At 39.9% G+C, this 19,601-nt stretch overlaps 1 protein-coding gene across 2 annotated transcripts in view; it reads left to right on the top strand.

Annotated features, from left to right (window-relative positions):
• Window positions 1-4,726: 4,726 nt before the first annotated feature.
• LOC127032368 (regucalcin-like) overlaps window positions 4,727-19,601 on the top strand; it is a 32,931-nt gene continuing 18,056 nt past the window's right edge. For both annotated transcript variants that reach the window (XM_050919573.1, XM_050919581.1), the window contains exons 1-4: window positions 4,727-4,811; window positions 11,882-12,047; window positions 13,854-14,036; window positions 15,919-16,134. In XM_050919573.1, the coding sequence (XP_050775530.1) occupies window positions 11,885-12,047; window positions 13,854-14,036; window positions 15,919-16,134 (562 nt within the window). In that variant the 5' untranslated portion in view covers window positions 4,727-4,811; window positions 11,882-11,884. The remainder of the gene's footprint in view (window positions 4,812-11,881; window positions 12,048-13,853; window positions 14,037-15,918; window positions 16,135-19,601) is intronic.

Here is a 19,601-nt window from a genome sequence, read left to right as displayed (position 1 = left end):
GGGCCTTAAAAACTTCTAAGGATGGAGATTCCACCACCTCCCTAGGTAACACATTCCAGTGCTTCACCACCTTCCTAGTGAAATAGTTTTTTCTAATATCCAACCTAGACCTCCCCCACTGCAACTTGAGACCATGTACCTTGTTCTGTCATCTGCCACCACTGAGAACAGCATAGTTCCATCTTCTTTGGAACCCCTCTTCGGGCTGCTGTCAAATCGTCCCTCACTCTTCTCTTCTGCAGACTAAATAAGCCCAGTTCCCTCAGCCTCTCCCCATAAGTCATGTGCCGTAGCTCCCTAATCATTTTTGTTGCCCTTCGCTGGCCACTCTCCAATTTGTTCACATCCTTTCTGTAGTGAGAGGCCCAAAACTGGATGCAATACTCCAAGTGTCCTCCTTGTGCCAAATAGAGGGAAATAATCATTCCCTTGATCTGATGGCAATGCTCCTACTAATGCAAACCATGCCTTTGTGTGTTCCTCTATTCTCCCATCTTTCTTATTACTTTTCCCTTTTCTTTCCTCTACCTTTCTGTAGCTGTTTCTTCTCCATCTCTTGGTTCCTTTGTCTGTTCCTTCCTTTGTCTCAACACTTCTGTTCAGTAGCCTCTTTCCTCCCACCTGCTCCTGCCCTCTGTCCTGTCTTATTCAATCATGCATCTGAGGGGGATTGAAAAATTAGCTGAAAAAGTAATGCAGATCTTGAGCGCAAGAGGGAGCGGATGCTACATGGGGTTAGTGTTGCACTATGCTTCATCACTGCATAGCAACAACACTCCTCTCTCTCTTACCTATCCCACAAGACTTCTCTGGTTTCTGTTGGAGCTAGGAACGCAGAAATGTCAGCTGAATTGACCATGATGTCACATCAATAATAATTTTTTTTGGTTAGGTAAGGTGTTAAACATCTCATCAGTGCTGTGTTCAGAACAGTTTTCAGGGTTCACATCATATCTCCCCTCTAGAGAGATTATATACAATTCCAATCCACGATAATACATAATGTCTGCATTTAATTCAATGGACTCCAAACATACTTAAACTTAGTTCAATAAGGTTTCTTTCAAGGATATTGCTGGAGCTCGATGCTGACAGTATTAAAACATCCTTAGAATGCTTCTGTGCTGGCTGCAACACTTTTTGAGTTAGGAAATTGTAATCTATTATGTTTAGGAATTCCATCTTAGATCTTGGCCTGGCAGATAAAGAGGAACTGATCACAGAACTAAAAATTAATGGTAGCTTTGGTACAAATTACCATAATTTGATCACACTTATAATGTGCAAGCAGAATAAAGTCCAGACCAGTAATATATGTACTTGGTGCTTTAATAGGGCCAATTTCACAAATCTGAAAACAATTATGAGAAAAATCACATGGGAGGAAGATTTCAATTAGAAAAATGTGAATGATAATAGGGAATCATTTAAGAATACCTTACTTGATACCCTAAAGCAACAATCTCACAATTGAGGAAGAATGCTGTGCTGGTTTAAAAAAAAATCCCACTTGGCTTAGATGGGAAGTGAAAGCAGCTGTAAAAAATAATATATAACAAATGGAAGAGGGGGAAGTTGATAATAACGAATATAGATCAGAAGTTAAGAATCACAAAAAATTGATAAAGGAAGCCAGCAGACACAAGGAGAAATAGAGGGCCAACAGAGTTAACAACAACAATAAAAGGACTTTAAAAAATATATTAGGAACAAAAAGAATCCTGACAATGGTATTAGTCCACTATTAGAAGGAAATGGTAGATTTATTAATAAAAATGAAGAAAAGGCAGAAGAGTTCAATACATATTTTTGTTCTGTATTTGAAGGAAAAAACAAATGATATAGTCTTATCATATGGTGAAGATAACACTCCTTCCGTTCCACTAATCTCTCTGGAGCATGTTAAACAGAAGAGACTAAAGTCAGAGATTTTTAAATGAGCAGGTTCAGAGCGCTTGCATCCAAGAGTTTTAGAAGAGCTGGCTGAGGAATGTGTTGCACTACTAATGTTGATTTTCAATAAGTTTTGGTGCAAATTCAAGAAGACTAGAAGAAAACTAACTTTTTGCCAGCTAACTTTTTGCCAATTATTATAAAGGTGGGGATTTTTTAAATAAATTTTTTATAAAAAATGGAATGATCTGTATAATTATAGGCTAGTCAACCTGACCTCAATCCTGGGCAAGATAATGGAGTGGCCAATACGACACTTGATTAATAAAGAACTAGAGGAGGGTAATGTACTTAATGCAAATGAACATGGGTTTATGGAAAATAGATCCAGTCAAACTGTGGATATCTTTTTTTTTTTTTTTGAGGAGATTACAAATTTGGGTGATAAAGGTGATAATATTGATAGAATATATTTAGACTTCTGTAAGACATTTGAGTTGGTGCCACATGTTGTTTTGATTAAAAAAACTAGAATGATATAAACGAACATAACATGGTGCACATTAAATGGATTAAAAACTGGATAACTGATAGGTCTCAAACTGTTACTATAAACAGGTAATCATCAGTGGGGTCCTGCAGGGATCAGTTCTTGACCTTATTACTATTTAACATATTTATCAATGACCTGGAAGAAAACATGAAATTATCACTGGTAAAGTTTGCAAATGCCACAAAAATTGGGTCAGTGGTAAACAATGAAGAGGACTGGTCACTGAAATTCAGCACAATCTAAATTGCTAGGTAAACTGGGTGCAAGCAAACAATACGCTAAAGGTAAATGTATACATCTAGAAACACAGAATGTAGGCTACACTTACAGAATGGGAAACGCTATCCTGGGAAGCAGTGACTGAAAATGATTTGGGGGTGTTGATGAATAATCAGCTGCACATGAGTTCCCAGTGTGAGACTCAGGTTAAAAGAGCAAATGCAATTGTGAGATGCATAAACAGAGGAATCTTGAATAGAAGTAGAGAGATTATTTTACCTCGTTTTTTGGCACTGTTGGAATACTGTTCCAGTGACAATTCTAAAAGGATGTTGATAAACTGGAGAGGGTTCACAGAAGAGCCACAAGAATGATTAAAGTATTATAAAACATACCTTATAGTGATAGACTCAAGGAGCTCAATTTACTTAGCTTAACAAAGAAAAGGTTAAGGTATGACTTGATTACAGTCGATAAGTACCTATATCTTCAACCTAGTAGAGAAAGGTATAACACAATCCAAGTTAGACAAATTCACACCGGAAATAAGGTGTACATTTTAACGGTGGAAGTAGTTCACCACTGGAACAATTTACCAAGGAGTTGTAGTGGATTCTCCATCACTGACAATTTTAAATCAAGATTATTTTTCCAAAAAACATGCTCTAGGAATTATTTTGGGGGAAGTTCTATGGCCTGTGTTATACAGGAGGTCAAACTAAATGATCCTAATGGTTCCTTCTGGCCTTAGAATCTATGAAATTGCCGTATCTGTCACAACTGTGATAATTGTCATGTGTGCCTATGGCTTTGGCTTCTTTTGGCGTCTCTAAAAGAGCTGTTGGTGATTTTGTTCTGAGACTTGGCTTTGATCTGTTCAAAACACACTCTATAGATGCCCAACCCACTGTATGAGAACTTGGCTAATGAATTATTTTCCTAGTGTCTGACTATTAGAAGTCTGTCTAGCTCTCTTTGCTCCTCCAGTGGTACTATGTGTCCATATTAACCATCTCGGTTTCTGTAAACTTGTGCAGTTCACCCACAAGCAGCACGTTCTCCATCCTGAGCTTTTTGGTATGCAATAGTTGCTAGTAAAGCTCCTGGACAGAGTGCACAACATGGGAGCAGGTGCCCATATACATAAAAGAATACATATTTGCAGTTCAACATATTAGTATATTTGATTTCTTCAAAGATTGCTTCCAGACATTTTGTCCTGGCCACAATGCCATGTACGTGTCGTGATGGGAAGGAGCTATGCCCTCAACAAATACTTCCAGATGCCCTGACATAAAGCCCTAAACAGCTTCTATGCCCAAAGCCTGCTAGACCCTGGTTAATAGAAATGAGCATGAGGACTTGCCTGTGCTCAACATTATTAAAAAATGGTGGACCAGATGAACTTCAGTGAAGGAGTCAGTGGAAAATGAGGAATCATTTGCTAAAAAACACATCCACTTGCCTGGTGTAAGGTGCTGTGGGACTGTTGTATTACCTCAACCTCAAATCCCATCCAGAGGACCTGGCTGCTTCTTTCATTTCAGCTCCCAAACCTTGGCCAGTGGGGAATAGCTGCCTGGTAGATTTTTATGCATGAGGTATGGTGAATACCCATCCCTTAAATGGAACTTCTTAACTTCTTCATACAGATGTTTTTCAATTCATATTTGAAAGAAAGAACAGCAGTCACCTCCCCCTGACGTTTCCTACCCTGCTGCCATTCATCCAGTGGAGTGGAATTTCTTCATATTTGTTTTAATACATTTGTTCATTTATGTTGCTATGTCCTGAACAGAGACTTACTTGCATTGATTTCAGGTAGGGTTGGGCAAGAACTCAACAACAGGAAAAGCCATATCAGGAGGAGCAGCTGCTGTGCCCTGAAGGTTTTTTCACTTGTGTTCTAAATCTATAGTCACTGGTGAGTGTATTTATTTCCAACCGACCTGGGAAAATCAAAGTACTCCTTTACCTGAGAAATAGTTTCTACTGAAGTAAGCAATAAAGTAATTACTACCTTGGGATCCAAAATCTTCCTGATCTAAGTTTCATTCAACAGGGATTCTTCGAACTAGAAGGAAGTTACATGAAGATAACTTTTCAGTAGATTTTGGAAAACATTGCCAAGTGGGATACCACAGAGGTTAGTAGTGGCATTTATGCCTGTTTATTAACAGTGTAAATTCAAACAAGTTTGTTGTTGACTCTGAAAGGGGGGAGAATGGCAAATACTAAGGAGGAGAGAGTCAAACTGCAAAATGCAGGTTACATCCAAAGAAAGGAGATTCTAGTAGGTGTAAAATTGGATACCTAGAGGGAAGAAGTGGGGCAGTTAAGAGGAAAGGAGCGAGCTAGAGAGAGAATTAGTAAATATTTGTAATGCCATATTGACAAACCCAATGTTGTTCTCTGGTGTGTGTAATATGTAAATAAAATGTGTGTGTGTGTGTGTGTGTGTGTGTATTTATAATAGCATATGAATCTCATGCACAGAAGTAATAGTGCCTTAGTATAGCAATTCAGTGTCTTAACTATCACCTTCAGTTTAGGAAAACTAGAAGTAAAAGAACCCAACAGCCATTGCATAAGGATTTTGAGGGTAAGATATCAGGAGAGACAAAATAATCTGTATGTGTGTGTAATCTTGGTGTTGGGGGCAGGGGGAAGTACTATCACGGAACAAGGAACCCTCAGGTGATGTTGCAGAGGGATGTAATCATGATCTATGAATACAATTAGGTTGACAATTTCAACAGAGAATTTTTCTATTTCACAGAACAATAGGACAAGAAGCAAATTAACTGAAGATAAAGACGGAAAAGTTGAGGTAAACTTTTACTGTGTGCATGTCTGTGTGTGTGTGTGTGTGTGTGTGTGTGCGCGTGCGCTTGCATAATTGTGGGTTCAATCATGTTTTTATAGATACAGTCCTGTTTTGGTGGGGATGAGGGATAGAGAGATGCACTACCCTGGGAGAATTTCTGAGATTTAATGAGTAAAATATGCATCTCACTGCATGCTGGGTTAACTTTGCTGGCTGGTGCGTATGAGTGCAAGCCTGGGCCCTGCTTTGGAGTGTCTTGCACCTCAAGGGGCACATTGCAGAAGCACTTCATATGCTTTGGGGAGCACAGGGACAGCAACTGTGCCTGGCTGTTGGGCAGGGTGACGATGAGTTTTTCACAGCCTCCTTCCCCCATGTTTGCACTTTCACAGAGCATTTACATCTAGCTCTATGTGAGATGTAATTTTTCATTGTGATGCTGTTTTCGTAGCTGCCTCACAGCTTGGATGACTGACTGACTAATTGCATCCAGATTGCTCTGTGAGAAAACAGTGCATTTGTTTTTATTGTTATGGTTATTACTTCACTTCTTTGCATTGCTTCATTTCATGTTGGCACTATGGTATTAAACATTATGGCCATGCTAGTTTTGGCAACAGAAAAGCAGTGCTGGTTGGGAAATGTGTTTTTCCCATGAAAATTTCTTGATGAAAATGGATTTTGGGGGGCTTATTTAAAATATGACAATTTTTCAGTTTCTGACCAACAGAAATGAACAATTCTTTTGATTTTCACTTTTTTGATGAAAACAGAATTTTTTTCCCAAAAAACTTCCATTTAGTCAAAAAAGCATTTTTTTTTAGTAGCAAAAAACTTTGGTGAAAATTTTTCAGTCAGCTCGCTGTAAGAAAGAGAGGCCAGTAGGCTCCATGCTGTGAAATGGAGCCTGGCACAAACGCTCGTGAAACACACACAAATACAAGAATTCTGCAGCTCCCCTGTTTGGGCCTGATGACAAAACACTGATTTAGCTTATGTCATTAGGGGAGGTGGTGGTGTTTGTGACGGGTTCGGTCACAGAGATTCCCTTGGGACTGTCACCTGATGTGCTAAAATTATCTCTGATCCTATTTTCCCTGCCGCTTGGGACTTCCAGAACCCTGACTTGTTGAGCCAGACACTCTAGCCTGCTGCAACACAGACCAAGGGTCTGGTCCGTGCCCCCAAAACTCAGACTTAACTGAAAACAGTTCAGCAAGTTACCTGCCTCCAGCACCCGGACACCCAGTGTCCAATGGGAGCCAAACCCCAAATAAATCTGTTTTACTCTGTATAAAGCTATATAGGGTAAATTCATAAATTGTTTGTGCTCTATATTACCGATAGAGAGAGATTTTTGCTCCCCCAGGTATTAATCACTTACTCTGGGTTTATTAATAAATAAAAGTGATTTTATTAAGTATAAAAAGTAGGATTTAAGTGGTTTCAAGTAATAACAGACAGAACAAAGTAAGTCACCAAGCAAAATAAAGCAAAAACATGCAAGTCTAAGTCTAATACATTACGAAACTGATTGCAGGTAATATCTCACCCTCAGAGATGTTCCAATAAGCTTCTTTCACAGACTAGACTCCTTCCTAGCCTGGGCCCAATCTGTTCCTCTGGTACAGTCTTTGTTAGATCCAACAGACATCTCAGGTGGTAAGCAGGGGTTTTCTCATGATTGGCAGCCTCCGTTGTCCTGCTCCACCCTCTTTTATAGCTTTAGCACAAGGCGGGAATCTTTTGTCTGTGCTTATCCCCACCCCCGCCTCATCAATGGAAAAGTACAAGGATTAAGATGGATTCCAGTATCATGTGACATGATCACATGTCGCTGTTAGACCCCTAGTCTCCATTCTTCCTGGGTTGGCACACACATACACAAGAAGGTTTGCAGGTAAATAAACCATTTACAACCAATTGTCTTAGTCAGTGGGAGCCATCAAGATTCTAAACCTTACAAGAGATATTTTGCATAACGCATATTCCAGTTACATCATATTCACACTCATAAGCATATTTCCATAAAACATATGGAGTGCAACATCACAATGTTATGCTAACAGAAAACCTCTTTCTGTTGGCATACACTACATGAGGGGGGTTTGCCAGTATAGCTGTGCTGGCTAAGTGTTTATAGTGTTGACATGGCTTTTTAACTACCATTTTAAAGAACACAGTATCTTATGCACATGACTATCCTTCCTTGAGGTCTCACATGACATTGTACTACAAAATCCCTTTCCCCCTCATTTTATCCCTCTAGTCATTGTGTCTAAATTTAAAAAGTCTGGGCTAATCATTGGGGAATATGAATGGTGAAATATCTGGATTTTCCTCCTTTGCTCCCAATGACAGCTCAAAGAAAAATGCTGAACAAGACTTTTCCACTTCTCAGGTTGTCCTGATGCTGCTGGCAATGTGAAACAGACCATTTTCAAGGCCTTGTTTCATGCCTCATCATTCATGTGACTGATGACTGCACAGAAAATGTAAACTACTAAGTATAGATAACATCAACTATTACACATTTTTAATTTCTGAAATTGCTGACAGTTTTACTGGGTCAGCATAGGAAAGAAGACATCAACCCAGTCGTTGGATTCAGCTGCTGGAGCTGTGTTCTTTACTTAGTCCTTATTAGCTGAATAGTATCACATTTCCTCTTTGTGCCCCATAGCTTGGTTGAATATTCTGCCTTTTTGTCTGTGTTAAAATTGCAGTGTTGTTTAAATTGTGTGTGTTCCCAAAATTACTTAATTATCTTTCACAGAATATTGTTCAGTTGGACAGAAACTTAAAGTATCAGTTGTTGCATTGTTCAAGATTTCAATCTCAAGTTGATATTGAGTGTGTGTGTGTGTGTGTGTGTGTGTGTGTGTGTGTGTGTGTGTGTGTGTGTGTGTGTGTGTGTGTGTGTGTGTGTGTGTGTGTGTGTGTGTGAGAGAGAGAGAGAGAGAGAGAGAAATGGACAAGGACACTTAGTAGCCAGTGGTTAATAGTAGATTCTTTGAATATATCTAATACATACTGAAGACACAAATTTTGCAACAACAATGATTTTAAAGATACAAAGTATTTAAAATTCAGAAATACTATTTTAAGAGAACTCTTGGAAAGAAATTTTTAATTATACAGTTTATTTTTTTACATCAGAATGGATGTTTTGTTGTCATATGGCTTTTAGTTCCTAAACAGAAATACTTCTTGCCTCCTCAAAGCAATGGTAACTTTGAGATGTTTCAATATGCAAAGGATTTTGATGATACATGTTGACCACGTCTGCTCTGAAAGTGGCTGAGGCATGATTTTAAGAGACTAAAATATCAATATAATCATAAAAAGTGAACCAGATGTTATTATTTTCATGAAAGTATGTTAGGATTCATTGGTTTCTCTTTGGAATGTTAACTTTCCTGATTATTCACCTCAGGGGTGATCCACATGAGGGATTTAGTAAATCATGTCTGTGGCATACTGTACAAAACTCAGAGGAAGACATAAAGGGGAAAACTTTCAAAAACACAAATGACTTTCAATGATCATTAGGGACCCAATTGCCATTTGTGCTTTTGAGAATCTCCTGCATAGTTCCTGCCCACAGAACTTACAAACTAAGATTAGGCATGTTAAATGTGAAACCCTTTGGAAAATGAGACGTATGGAGACCTAGGGTATGTCTACACAGCCTGCTGCCTGCCTGGCAAACTGCTGGAGCATCCCAGCTTTCAAGTTCCCAATGCCTCATTAGGCATCAGGTGGGCTGATGGAGAGCAGGGAGCCTGGAAGCCCTGAGAGCCCTAGCTCCCAGCCTTGAGGCTTCTTGGTAGCACAGGCCTCCAGGATCTGCTGCTCCAGGATAGTCTGCCAAGTGGGGTGTCTCGGAGTTGGGGCTCTTGTGGCTTACAAACTGCCCCAGAGTCCAGGCTCCCAGTAGAGCTGGGAGGAGAACAGTAATTCCATTTTCACAGAGAATGTCAAACTTTTTCTGAATTGGAACAAGACCAAGTTTCAAAATCCTCTGCAAAACATTCTCTTCCCAGCTCTAGTCACTGTGATACCACACAGTGGAGCTTCATTTTTTTTCAGTTTGCTTTTTTAAAAAGCTAGGAAATTACACACACAATATATGTTACAAGACCCTTATTCAGGTTGCAAAGTCAAGCCCTGTGTGTCACTCTGAAGCCTGGAATGTCTGTTGAGTCAGTGTGAAGTGATAGAAAGAGTTACAAGCATATCACCAGGTTCAGCCATCACTGAGTTTCACAGTCTGTTACTGTCCAATTTTAAAGTTTTCAGCCATTTTCAGCTTTACAAACTGCATCTGTGCAACATCAAGGCATGTATCTGTGCCACGCCAAAAGCCTAGACCACTGTGGAACCAGAGGTTACTCAGCCAATCACCGTCCTTACTCTATAGATAATTTGCATGCAACCATTTAATTGGTTGTATGAGGGAGACTACAAAAATGGCAGATTATTTGGCCCCACTGCCATAGTTCTTCCAAACCACATAACCAGCACACACATTAACCCCAAACACACACACAGCCTCTCACCACAGCACACACTCCTTATTCACCACCTGCACAAATAAACAGAAATCTCCCAGCACAACTCCCTCTAGAAACGAATCAACACAATCAGCATATAAACACACACAGCCCCTCACCACAATACACTCCTGTCATTTGCCACCCATACAATCTTTCAGCACAACCAACCATCCCAGACACAAATCAACACAATCACCCAGACAGCAACACAACCAGCACATGCAATAACCCCAAACACGCACAGCGTCTCACCTCACTATAAAACCCTAATCTGCCACCCACAGAAATCCATACAACTCTCTCTGCCCAACACAAGCTCCCCACAACAACACAGCCAGCGTACACAATAACTCCAAACACACAGAACCCCTCATGGTAGTGCACATCCCTCATTTGCCACATGAACAAATCAAAACAAATCTCCCAGCACAATTTTCCTAGACCCAAATCAACACTCCTTTCATTTGCCACCCATACAATCTTTCAGCACAATCAACCATCCCAGACACAAATCAACACAATCACCCAGACAGCAACACAACCAGCACACACAATAACCCCAAATATCACTCTGAAGCCTAGATGTCTGTTGGGTCAGTGTGCAGCAAGGGAAACAGCTATAAGCATGATTGCAAGCTTTTTGTTCAGAATATCATCAGGTTGAATCATCACTGGGTTTCACAGTCTGCTACCATCCCTCTTTTAAGTTCTTAGCCATTTTTGGCTTTTTTACCATATGACTTTACATATTACACCTGTGTGATAGAGCAGGCTTTCAGCTACTGGTGGATAGATGAAGCTACTATAAGGTGGGTACATACATAAGATCCCTCTCATTAATATATATATATATATATATTAATGAGAGGGATCTTATGTGTGTGTATGTGTGTGTGTGTATATATATATATATATAAATTGATAATTAATGAGAGGGATCTTATGTTCTTGAAATATTATTTTTACCTATTACCTTTTAAATCCTGCTCCCCCGACTCCTACACTACAATCACATTCATATCTGTATGTGATGAGTGGACAATCCCAACTTAAAATTTGGCTCAAATACTGAATTAACACTTGGCAACACCACAAAAATATTAAACCCATGTCCTAGAATTTGGGGGGAAGGAGGGACTACTTCAAGGAAACATCAGAAAATACATGTAGAAAAATGAATATTAATAATAAAGTTTGTATGCAGTGTAGCTGTAGCTATGTTGGTCCTAGGATATTAGAGAGACAAGGTGGGTGAGGTAACATATTTTACTGGACCAACTTCTGTTGGTGAGAGAGACAAGCTTTCGAGATCTCTGTAAGGTCAAAAACTTGTCTCTCTCCAACAGATGTTGGTCCAATAAAAGATATATTACCTCACCCACCTAGTCTAACTATAAAATTTAGCTCTTTTTCATGTTTAGCTCCTCCCCCACCCCCCATTTTTGTTTATTCCCTATTTTCCCTTTCTCTTTCCAGAAGCCTGCTTAGCAAATATGAGGCTTGAAAATATCACCTTGAGTTTTTATCAAGTTTTAGCATAAGGTAATTTGTCCGGTTATAAATCTGGGATCCTCACACTGGAAGTCTCAATATTCGAGTCCTAGATTGTGAGGTGCTAAGATAAGATAATAATGGAACCCATATAAGAACCGGATACTAGATGGATGGGATTCCCCAAATATTCACTAATCCTGTGTGGCATCTATGGGACCATATAGTTTCCTAATTTCTGCTCTAAATATGATGTTTCTATAAAAATTCAATACAGTAAGCCTTCGTTTGTTAAAATGAATTTTTCATGTGATTCATCTTTTGCTCTCCTCCTCTCAGGCCATGTGTTCTATTAAGATTGAGTCTGTTGTGAAGGAGAAGAACAGGATGGGAGAGTGCCCAGTATGGGAAGAAAGGGAAAATGCACTTGTATATGTGGATATTAATTCACAGAAAGTTTGCCGCTGGAACTCAGTCACCAACAAAGTGCACAGTGTGTCTGTGGGTAAGACAGTACCAGGCTAAGTCTTAAAACTTGTTTGCTGCTTTGTTTCTGTACCTTTTAGGTTGTTTTTTCCCATGTGTTATAGCTGATCTATCTCTTCTGATAGTCGTTTGTATGCAGTGGCGTTGTAGCCACGTACCCAAGTTAGTTTGTCAGTTAGTAGTGTCATGCTGTCTAGTATGGTACACAGCTAAGAATGCCAATCTCAGGTCAGACTGCCATAAAACAGGGCATGTTCCCCAAAATGGCGGTATAGTGTATCATAAGGTTTCACTAAGCCAGTAACAACTATGTACTTCCAAACTGCTATACTAGTTGTTATGTAGCCACAGACAATCCCATTCAGGCCCTCTAACCCCTCATGCACCATTCAGACAAACCAGAGTTCTGTGATAAATGATTATTAAAATCAAGAATCACATCTATGAGATTCTTCTCATTCCAAGGAACCAGACACACACCTCAGGTCCAAATATACTTCAGATCTTACCCCCAAACCATGCTGGTAGCCAATCCTTTAGTTCCTAAAAACTAAAAGTTTATTAATATAATATAATATAATATAATATAATAATTAATAAAGAAGAGTGTTATTAAGAGGTTATAATGAATCATATCCATTACAGTTGATTTCAGAGTTTGTAGATCAGGATAATAGCAGTGATGTTAAATCTGCCAGTTCGTAATAAATCTCTCTGTTTCATCTCAAATATTGGGGTCCTCAGTCCATTGTTCAAAGCTCTTCTTTGTTAGAAATCATAATTCTGAAATGTGGAGTAGGAAAGAAGCAAGGAGATGATGTCACACTCTCCCACTGATAGCCCCCCCACCCTCCAACCCATGTGTATGGAAAGTTACTGTCTCAAACATGGAGTCAGGGATCACATGTTCTATGTGCCCTTGCTGAGTCATGAGGCATCCATTGTCTACATGCTCTCGGAGGCATCCTCGGGAGGGGCCCGCTGGAAAAGCTGATTCTTTTTAATGGCCCATCAACCATGGCTGGCTGGTCTTGATGTAAATCTGCCCTGTGGGTGTTACCTTGGAACACAACATGTTCAAGATACAAACACACAGCAAAGATCCATAACTTCATACATGATGATAATAAGTTTAAACAGGATAACTTTGTTCAACAAAACACAACCTTTCCAATGATACCTTACAAGGCATACTTTGCATGAGATTTATCTCAATTGTGCAACAGTGATGCTACATCAGTGGTGATATCTTACTGTACATATGGTTATCTTTATTCCTATACAGAGCCACAAGTCGTTTATAGTATTTCATGCCATCCTTTTACTTTCTATTGAGACTGATGAAATTGTTTAGTAGGAGGTGGCCCAAGTCAACAAGGCACAGAATTATAGTTATCAAGGTGGTGATTTGAAATGCAAGTCCAAAGTCAATAGGAAAGGGCACAGTTTTCCCGGCAGTGGCAGGTGAAATGGATTATTTTCTTGGCTCTGGGTGCTTGAGTGTTTAGAAATAGTGAGGAGCCTAGGAGAACACTAAGACTACAAGCTATGTTAATGATCTGAATGGAAGGTAATGTTATAGATGTGGTAAGTTCTTCAGAGTGCCTCACTCCTCCTACTCACATTACCTCAGTCTTTCCTGGATTCAGCTTCAACCAGTTTTTCTCCATTCAGTTACTGATCTCAGCCATGCCCTTAAGGAGCTAAGAAATGGCACTGCACGTCTAGTGAGAAGGTGATGTCAAGCTGGATATAGAGCCTATGATATAACATGATCTGACACTCACTGAATTTCTCCTGTTTCTCCTCTCTCTCTTGTTTGCAGATGCTCGCATTGGCTCAGTGGCCCTTCGAAAGTGCGGGGGTTATGTCATTGCCCTGGGAACCAGATTTGCCTTTTTAAACTGGGAAACGGAGTCAGTAACCACTATTGCAGAACTTGAACAGGATAAGCCAAACAACAGGTTCAATGATGGGAAAGTGGATCCAAAGGGGAGGTTTTTTGCTGGTATGTTTCTGACAGGATTTTCACTCTCAATGAAGTAGGACTATTTCTAACGGGTATTGTACTTTTATTGTCTGGGAATTTGATTCTTCAGCTGAGCTTCACGCAGCAATAGGTGAAGTGTGTGAGAATTGGTACTTCTATTACTGCAGAAGCATGGACTCAGAAAGAGGTATTTGGATGCCTCTGATTGTGAGACAGGTCAGGAAGAGGGACTCACAGCCTAAAGTGAGGCTGGCCTGGATGTAGCAGGGGCAGACAGGTAGCCTTGTCTGTCTGGTAAGTGGCTATGTTTTTGTTGGCTGGACATGATTTTTTAATTGTGCCTAGCCAGGCAAAAATACAAGCTATTTACTAGACATGTAAAGAGGTCAGTGAGTGATTTGTATTGGTTGTTGGGTGAAATCTTGGGTCCTTTTGAAGTCAATGGGAGTTTTGCCATTGACTTCAATGGAGCCAGGATTTCATGCACTGGTTCCCGCCCCGCCTCAGATTTACATTATAGATTCAAATTAAAGGCCTGATTCTAAAAACACTTGCTACCAAACACAGCAGTTACTACTGGGAGCAGATCTACAGAGTCGTGACAGTAATTTCTATGCTTGGCAGTGGTTCCAGAAACAGGTCCAAATGTGTTATGTCAACTATATTCTGTCAGATGCATGTAGTGGAAATTTCCAGGGGCAGGTATATATATGCAGGCAAGCTAGAGTTAATGAGGTTAGTTCAATCAGGGAGGATGAGGCCCTGAGGATGAGGCCCTGTTCTAGCAGTTGAGGTGTATTTACCAACAGTAGTTACTCTAATTTCAGACTGGAATTTACTATATTAAGGGTTGATGTGGTGTTAACTTTATTCTTATTTCCTTGTCTTGCAGCAGCCTAAAGTTAGAAAAATGAAAGAGAAATATTATTTTTGTATATATGCTGTTCATATCTGTATGTGATGAGTGGACAATCCCAACTTAAAATTTGGCTCAAATATTGTAAAACAAGCTTTTATAAAATTTATGACCAATAGAAGGATTTCTACAAAGTAAAAATAACACTTAAATATTCCCCTGGGGCACTAAAAACTCAATAATTACAGCAACTTGAAAATGACTGTAAAAAAAAAAAAATCCACAGCAACACCACCGCCAAAACCTCAAGCAAACAGTGAAACCGGCTTCACTTTCATTTTTCAAGTGGAGACATGCAAAAAATAAACAAGTGAAAGAGCTTTAATGGTGACATGTAAATTGAATTTATAAAAATCTTTCATTTCTGTTATTCTAAGTCTTTATTAATAACCTAGGTAAAATATGTTTACGGTACACCTCTACCCTGATATAACGCTGTCCTCGGGAGCCAAAAAATCTTACTACGTTATAGATGAAACCGCGTTATATTGAGAAACAGTGAGAAACATGAGGGTGTGTGCCATTTGCCCTCAAGTTTGCTTTAACTACCTGAGGATTGTGGGTAGAACCTCATCTCTTTGCTATATTATGGTGATCTTCTAAGGGCTGTGTCTGAGCTTTAAACTACATGAGATTAGTGGATGCTTGTATGGTGGTAAATCGGGATCACTTCCCCAAGAAAGAACTGCTTCTGACCTGATCCTTCTTCAACTTTCCCTCAGACTGAGAGTACCTCTTCTCTTTCTGTTCCTGGTGTGATTTTTTTTTCTCCCCTTTCCTCCATCTAGCTGCTTTTTCGTAGGTCTTCACCTCAGTCACAGGACCTGATTTTACAATCCCTCCGTGCATGGAACATCCACGTAGTTCAGTGGGAGCTCCATATACCCCAAGGAGAACATGAGGAGGTCATTATTGTAGTTACCAGGGTGTAAAGATTCTCCAGGCTGCTGCACTTTCCAACTACTGATCCCATTATCCTTTTAGGTACCATGGCTGAGGAGACAGAACCTGGTGTGCGAGCGAGACGCCAAGGTGCTCTCTACACGCTCTTTCCTGATTATTTTGTAGTGAAGCAGTTAGACCAGGTGGACATCTCTAATGGATTGGATTGGTCACTGGATCACAGAACCTTCTTTCATATTGATAGCCTGGCGTATGCTGTCCGTGCCTTTGACTATGATGTGCACACAGGAAAAATCGGTACAGATGTTTTTCTTAAATCAGTTAAATCAATGTAGTTTGATTTCCTTCAGCAAGAGCCGGGTGTGTAATTGTCTGTGAAGTAGATGACAAATTTATACATTTTTCTGTTCACAAATTGTCAATAGAAAAAGAAATTCACAATCTATGACACAAAATTATTTGGTGAACATTTCTTGGATTCTAGCGTGTTCATGAACAGTTCATTGTGAGAATTCAGAATCTGTTTTGTTTGGACAGCTAGGTCAAGTTAAGAGCTGATGTTAAGAGTTCCACAACAGAAGCTGTTTGCAGTGCACATTCACAACAGATTGTATCTATCCTGCAAAACCCATAAACATTGTTACATATTCTTGAGTGCCATCTACTGGTACACTTTCTATTAACTCTCATAAGAGATCATACCATATGTTTCTCTTCCCTGATTACAGAAGCATATTTTTAAAATCAGGTTTCCAGGAGGAATGCTCACAAGTATAAATTTACAATTCTCCACAAATGTTCTGTAGCATTCATGTAAAATCCATGGCTTGGGCAAATATTCCTTGCTTACTATAGTCATTGCAGAAAGGAGACTGGAGTGTGAGTACAACTGACACAAATTCATTTAAAGACTTGAACAAACATTCATTGAAACTTTTTTTTGGCCCATCTCACATAGCAGCAATTCAGCTGAGACTAATTATGTCATGTCAGTTGTGATTCAAATGACTGAATTGGTTCCCTTTGTGCACTAGTCTGTGCAGACTTTATGCATATATAAATGAAGTATTTAAAAGTGGAATACAACTAGGTAGATTTCCTCTGCCTATTTTTATAAATGTTTGGTGAGAAGATTTTTTCATGACGCTTATCTTTCCAAAATATGAAAGCACTGTGAGCCTGAATCTCCTTTCACCCTGATTTTATACTGGCAAATCTCCATTATGGCTGCAAACCAGGGTCCTGGTCTTACATTAGAATCCAAACAGGTGTACTGCTGCACCTGGGAAGAGCACCATTGACTTAGCAGTCAATAGACTCATAGACTCATAGACTCTAGGGTCAGAAGGGACCAATGTGATCATCTAGTCCGACCCCCTGCACAAAGCAGGCCACAGAACCCTACCCATCCACTTCTATAACAAACCCCTAACCTATGTCCGAGTTACTGAAGTCTTCAAATTGTGGTTTGAAGACCTCAAGCTGCAGAGAATCCACCAGCAAGTGACCCCCATGCTGCAGAGGAAGGCGAAAAACTTCCAGGGCCTCTGCCAATCTGCCCCAGAGGAAAATTCCTTCCCGACCCCAAATATGGTGCTCAGCTAAACCCTGAGCATGTGGGCAAGACTCACCAGCCAGCACTCAGAAAAGAATTCTCCACAGTAACTCAGATCCCATCCCATCACCGATCACTGGGCATACTTATCTGCTGATAATCAAAGATCAATTGCCAAAATTAAGCTATCCCATCATACCATCCCTTCCATAAACTTATCAAGCTTAGTCTTAAAGCCAGCTATGTCTTTTGCCCCCACTACTCCCCTTGGAAGGCTGTTCCAGAACTTCACTCCTCTAATGGTTAGAAACCTTTGTCTAGTTTCAAGTCTAAACTTCCTAGTGTCCAATTTATACCCATTCGTTCTTGTGTCTACATTGGTAGTAAGCTTAAATAATCCCTCTCCCTCCCTAATATTAATCCCTCTGATATATTTATAAAGAACAAGCATATCCCCCCTCAGCCTTCTTTTGGCTAGACTAAACAAGCCAAGCTCTTTGAGTCTCCTTTCACATGACAGGCTTTCCATTCCTCGGATCATCCTAGTAGCCCGTCTCTGAACCTGTTCCAGTTTGAATTCATCCTTCTTAAACATGGGAGACCAGAACTGCACACAGTATTCCAGGTGGGGTCTCATCAGTGCCTTATATAACAGTACTAACACCTCCTTATCTTTGCTGGAAATACCTCGCCTGATGCATCCTAAAACCGCATTAGCTTTTTTAACGGCCATATCACATTGGCAGCTCATAGTCATCCTGTGATCAACCAATACCCCAAGGTCCATCTCCTCCTCTGTTGCTTCCAACTGATGTGTCCCCAATTTATATCTAATATTCTTATTATTAATCCCTAAGTGCATGGCCTTGCACTTTTCACTATTAAATTTCATCCTATTACTATTACTCCAGTTTACAAGGTCATCCAGATCTTCCTGTATGATATCCCGGTCCTTCTCCGTGTTAGCAAGACCCTCCAGCTTTGTGTCATCCGCAAACTTTATTAGCACATTCCCGCTTTTTGTGCCAAGGTCAGTAATAAAAAGGTTAAATAAGATTGGTCCCAAAATTGATCCCTGAGGAACTCCACTAGTAACCTCCTTCCAGCCTGACAGTTCACCCTTCAGTACGACCCGTTGTAGTCTCCCCTTTAACCAGTTCCTTATCCACCTTTCAATTTTCATATTGATTCCCATCTTTTCCAATTTGACTAATAATTCCCCATGTGGAACCGTGCCTTACTGAAATCGAGGTAAATTAGGTCTACTGCATTTCCTTTTTCTAAATAATCTGTCACCTTCTCAAAGAAGGTGTTGTAATTTGTCCCAATTACCATTGACCTCAATGTCCTTAACTACTTTCTCCTTCAAAATTTTTTCCAAGACCTTACATACTACAGATGTCAAACTAACAGGCCTATAATTACTTGGATCACTCTTTCTCCCTTTCTTAAAGATAGGAACTATGTTAGCAATTCTCCAGTCGTACGGTACAACTCCTGAGTTTACCGATTCATTAAAAATTCTCGCTAACGGGCTTGCAATTTCATGCGCCAGTTCCTTTAATATTCTCGGATGAAGATTGTCTGGGCCCTCCGATTTTGTCCCATTAAGCTGTTCAAGTTTGGCTTCTACCTCAGATGTGGGAATATCCACCTCCATATCCTCATTCCCGTTTGTCATCCTTCCATTACCCCTAAGCTCCTCATTAGCCTTATTAAAGACTGAGGCAAAGTACTTATTTAGATATTGGGCCATGCCTAGGTTATCCTTAACCTCCTTTCCATCCTCAGTGTTTAGCGCAGAACACCACACTGGATTGTAGTTTTAGCATGTAATTTTCTGTGTCTAGTTTTGACAATCATGTCCTTGGTGTCCAAAGCCCAATTAAATAATGAGTTTATAGCTGGTCAACAAGAAGCCAGTATCTCTTTGTATTAAAGTGGCTTCCTGGTCTTTGTCTGGGAGAGATTATGTATTACCTACATTTAAATTAAGTAGTTCTGTGATTTGCATATGAAAAAAACACACAGGCAGAGATGAGTGGTGAGTACCTAAAGTAAAGTCATTGTGCTTGTGATAGTCATAAACTGGCCTAGGGCTCATATGTTGAGCAATATGGATAGAACAAATTATTCCACAGCAAAGATCTGTGCTCTATGCTTGGTAAAAGCACAGGCATCTGAATGCAGTATAGCCTCAGACAGCAGT

This window comes from Gopherus flavomarginatus, chromosome 1, assembly GCF_025201925.1.
Source record: "Gopherus flavomarginatus isolate rGopFla2 chromosome 1, rGopFla2.mat.asm, whole genome shotgun sequence".
In the NCBI taxonomy this organism is placed as follows: Eukaryota; Metazoa; Chordata; order Testudines; family Testudinidae; genus Gopherus; species Gopherus flavomarginatus.
Note: the sequence above shows the minus strand (reverse complement) of the source record. Positions and strands in the feature narration are given on the sequence as shown.